Source organism: Eimeria acervulina, genomic scaffold (assembly GCF_000499425.1).
Source record: "Eimeria acervulina Houghton genomic scaffold, Eah_scaff566, whole genome shotgun sequence".
Classification (NCBI taxonomy): Eukaryota; Apicomplexa; class Conoidasida; order Eucoccidiorida; family Eimeriidae; genus Eimeria; species Eimeria acervulina.
Window position 1 is genome coordinate 512 of NW_013549724.1, and position 5,000 is coordinate 5,511.

Sequence of the window (5,000 nt, forward strand, 5' to 3'; positions counted from 1 at the left end):
CAGCAGCAGCAGGTGCAACAGCAGCAGCAGCAGCAGCAACAGCAGCAGCAGCAGCAGCCCTACTGCTCGTAGTGCCTCCTCGAGTTCTTTGCAGGAGCAGTACTCGTTGAATATTGTTGTATACCAACTTTGTTTGACTGCATCTTTTCTTTCATCTAGAAGAGGAGAGAGAAGGTGGTTTATAAGGAAGAATTTGTTTATTTATTTATTTATTTATTTGTTTATTTATTTATTTATTTATTTATTTATTTATTTAGTTGTTTATCTGCTTTCTTTTGATGGGGCTTACGACATATTTGCTTCAGCTTCATGAAGGTAATCATTAAACAAATTAAAACAACGTATATCCACTCCTGCATGCATTTAAAGGAGGTTAATTCAAGTACAATTTTGCTTCAATCAAAGAAAACAAACAATAATATAACACCTGATCGTCAAATAGCTGAGTCCGATGAGGAGATAACACCAACTTATCCACCAGACAAGTGCACTCTGAAAAAAAAAGAAATAAAAATGCATGCAGCAGCAACTGCAGCAACGAAGCAGCAAAAGCAGCAACAAAGCAGCAGCAGTACCAGCAACAGGAGCAGCAGCAGCATGAACGCAGCAGCAGAATCTACTGGAACAGTACAACACGTGCAGTTAAGGAGTTTATATATATATATATATATATACATATATATATATATATATATATATATATAGATATACAAATACTATCACCAATAAGACAGATACTGTTATTAGTATTCTAGAGACTCTTTCGCGCTTACCTGCAACAATTTGAATAATTTCAGCTGAGGTGCAGCCGAAAGAAATCATCAAATGGACCGCTTTCTCCAGTTGTCTACAGAGAGTTGAAGATTAAGCGAGGCATGCATAGGCTTTGTCTTTCCTGTCTCCCTTCTTCTCTGCACTCACTGCAGCAGTTGCGTGTCTGCGGCAGACAGCAAAGACGTTCGACTCATGAGACACCTCGAGTGCATCAACAGCTGGAAACTTTTGCAGCAAAATGGGCGCAGCGCCAGGCGTTCTACCAGATCTCCGCTGCGGGTGTATCTGGAAGAAGACGAAGAAAAGTAAGTAAAATGTTGCATTTCAGAGGGAAATGTATGAAACAAACAAAGAAAAACATGAATTCAAATGCCTCTCACTCCATTAGATTCCTAGGAGGCGTAGAATATCCTGCAAGTGAAGACCGATGCGGCTCCATCGTCATTCAATCTGCCAGAGGCAGCCGATTAGGGGGAAAGCAGGCTTAAATAGAGTTTCCGAGGAAAATCTTTTGAACAGAAAGGCAATAAAATGCAAAACCTTCTCTTTTTCTCCAAGTTTACCTGCATTTATTGCCTTTTTACTCGGCTTTCCACTCTTTAATCAACCGCTTCGAAACTGCTCGCTGCGATGGGGTGTACAGACACCCCAATTGACTATATGCAGGAAACGTCCATCGGGTTCAACGCTTGAAGAAGAATTTAAAGAATAATAATAGTAATAATTATACTACGAGCAAAAATATTATTAATATTATTATTGTTCTTATTATTACTTTAAGTGTATACAAAAAACAAATTTTTTCACCCGTTCTCGCAAGTCAATCGCTGTGCAGAAAAAATAATTCAAAGACTGCTTAGGATATTAAAAGTAAAATTGGTTAAAATATGGGCTTTTATTAAAACAATTAAAGTCATCAATACATAAATACCAATTATTAATAGAAAAGCGGTGTTTACTGAGCTGCAGAATGATGTTTCTGTATTACTAACATATTGCATGTTGATAAATGCAATAAAAAGCAGAAATACTTTTTCAGATAATTTCTTTTCAAGAATATAAATGCAGTTTATATTTATAAACAAAAGAAGAAGAAATATAATGGAGACCTCAAATATGAAAACAAGAAAATATTGAATCGAGGCAGCTACTCTAAGACCCACCGCCGACCGGCGCATAAAGAGGAGAAAAAGTAGTCAAATAAATTATTAAAAATCAACAAATTTAATTTTAAAAATTAATTTTAATTAATTACATTAATTTAAATAAATAATTGCGCTAAATTAATCAACAAACCATCACCAACACCCGCAGCATAAACCCCCCAAGGGGCCCCCCATCACCCGGGGGCCCCTTGGGGGGCCCCCTCCAATTTATGCTTTGAAGACGAAATATTATATTTATAGAAATTTTCTGCATTTGTTTCTGTTTAATGTTTCAAATAGTTTGATTTTAGAGGTTTTTTCTTCATGTGCTTCTGCTGCTTCACCTCCACAATGTAGCGGCTCCGGGTATACACAAACAGAAAAAGAAGGAGAAAAAGAAAGAGAAAAAAGAGATAAAGAAATAAATAAAGAAATAAATTTAAAAATAAATTAAAAGATAATAAATAAAGAGTTAAAGAAAGAGGTGATGATATACAAGAAGACGGGCGAAGAAGCTTCATCTAGACACCTTAGATTCATTTATTTGTTTATTCTTTTTTTTCTTCTCCTTTCTTGTTTCCCTCCTGCCACTGCTTGGAGACCAAACCAAAGAAAGCAGCACCGGCTGCAGCAGCAGCAACAGCTGCAGCAGCAGCAGCAGCAGCAGCTGCAGCAGCAGCAGCATCTCAGCAGCAAGAGCCGTTGTGCTGCTGCTTTTTGTATGTTCTATCCCTTAGGCTTACCGTGCTTGGCGAGGCGAAGCTTTTTGTTTATCTCGCCTCTAAATTTAAACTCAGAAAGAAAAAAAGAAATTAACAAAGTGCTGCAATTAAACAAAAGAAATTGCAGTGTACGTACACCCGGTGGAGATACACCGCCTCCACAATATACACCCGAGAATCAATCAGCTGTACAGACACCGCACAAACATAATTTATCTGTACATACACCTGATGTACATACACCTGATGTATATACAGCTGATGTACATACACCTGGGGCTGTAGATACACCTGGGAGTGTAGATACGCCAGGTGTATATACAGCTGATGAAGATACAGCTGATGAAGATACAGCTGATGAAGATACAGCTGATGAAGATACAGCTGAAGACGGAGGAGTGCTGAGCGTGGACTCGCAGTTGGCTTTGAGTGCAGCGGTGCGCAGTTTGAATGCTGCAGATTTCGACGCGCTGCTGCAGGCAGCAGGTTTGCTGCCAGCACCAGCAGCAGCAGCAGCAACAGCAACAGCAGCAGGAGCAGCAGCAGGAGGAGGAGCAGCAGCAGCAGCAGCAAGAGATAGATTGTCGCTTTCACAGTCGCTGCTTTCTTTGTTAGATGCTGAGTTAGAAGTTTTAGACAATGCAGAAGAAGAGCAAACAGCGGGACTATCTACGCCCACGAACATACACAAAGAAAAACTAAGAAATAAACTTCTACGCCTCAAAAGACAAACTGCACAAGCAGCAGCAGCAGCAGCATCAGCAGGAGCAGCAACAGGAGCAGCAACAGCAGCAGCAGCAACAGCAGCAGCAGCAGCAGCAGGAGGTGCTTCTTCTCTGCCTTTCTTTAGGAGTTTTGCTGCTGCTGATAGCTCTCCTGAAGGGTGGCTGTGCATGCAGGACGATTTAATCAGAGACATTTTTTCTTTGCCTTCCTTCTTAACTCCAAAAGAAGTAGAGGCTGCAGCAAATATCCTGACACCCCTAACTGCTGCTGCTGCTGCTGCTGCAGATGGAGGAGCAACAGCAGCAGCAGCAACAGAAGCAGAAGCAGCAGCAGGAAGGAAGGTGTTTATCGGGCTTCCTGCTGCAGCAGCAGCAGCTGCAGCAGCAGAGGCTGAGCCCCCAGTAATAATTCGGCGGCCTTACAGCACCACGCAACTAATGACAGATCTCCATCTAACTTTAAAGACAGAAATACACAAGCAGCAGCAACAGCAGCAGCAGCAGCAGCAACAGCAAGAGAGCCAGCAGCAACAGCAGCAACAGCAAGAGAGCCAGCAGCAACAGCAGCAGCAGGAGAAAGTCCGGCAGCAGCAGGTGGAGCAGCATCAAGACTCCCATCAGCAGCAGCAAGAGCAGCAGCAGCAGCAGCAGCAAGAGCAGCAAGAGCAGCAAAAGCTTGTAGATGTTCCCTCATCTGCGGCGTCTTCGTCTCTGTCTTTGTTTGATTTGCTGCCTTCATCTGTTCGCAGCTCTTCTCTTTCTTTTGTTTACTCTGTACACCCCACTCTAACTGCAAACGACAATGAAGACAAAGAGTTAAAAAGAGCTGTTATCCTCCTTCCAGGCAGATATCCTCCAAGGTCCGACTAACAATCACTACTTCTATGCTTAGGGTTTAGGGTTTAGGGTTTAGGGTTTAGGGTTTAGGGTTTAGGGTTTATCGTTTTTTTTGGGCTTCAGGTTTAGGGTTTAGGGTTTAAAGTGTGGGGTTTGCGGTTTTGGGTATACTGTTCTTAGGCTATACGGCTCAGGGTTTTAAAGTTTAGGGTTTAGGGTTTAGGGTTTAGGGTTTAGGGTTTAGGGTTTGTGTTTTTCAGGGACGCCCGCGTGCGTTATATCGCTGATCGGCTGTCTCAGAGTTGCGGCTGTGCGGTGTTGGTGCCGGAGGTGCCGATACACCTGAAGGGGAGACTACTCTTTGCTTCCTCTGCTGCTGCTGCTGCAGCAACAGCAGCAGCAGCAGGGGAAGCAGCAGGTGCAGGAGCAGCAGCAGCAGCAGCAGCAGCAGCAGGAGCAGCAGGGTTGTCAGCAGAGGAGGCAATAATTCTTCGGTGTGTTTTGTTTTTGCTGCTGCACGAAGGAGTTGATGCTGTTGGCTTCGTAGGGATTGATGAAGGCGCCGCAGATGCTTTGCTTGCTGCTGCTAATCTCTTGGGACCCTCAGGAGGGGTACTAGCCCTCCCTGCTGCAGCACTGCAGCAGCAGCAGCAGCAGCAGCAGCAGCAACACCAGCAACACCAGCAGCAGCAGCACCAGCAGCAGCAGCAGCAGCAGCAGCAGGGGGATGGAGGTTTTATGAATTCTTCAGGTGTACGTACACCTCAGCCTCCCCACACATTAATGAAACTATTTTC

General features: G+C 43.3%; 1 protein-coding gene across 1 annotated transcript in view; it reads left to right on the forward strand.

Moving 5' to 3' along the window:
* Nucleotides 1–2,406: 2,406 nt before the first annotated feature.
* The window catches only part of EAH_00042970 (hypothetical protein, conserved), a gene marked incomplete at both ends in the record, with an annotated part of 3,454 nt that continues 860 nt past the window's right edge, over nucleotides 2,407–5,000 (forward strand). The window contains 2 exons of the mRNA XM_013395022.1: nucleotides 2,407–4,226; nucleotides 4,464–4,956. Of these exons, the coding sequence (XP_013250476.1) occupies nucleotides 2,407–4,226; nucleotides 4,464–4,956 (2,313 nt within the window). The remainder of the gene's footprint in view (nucleotides 4,227–4,463; nucleotides 4,957–5,000) is intronic.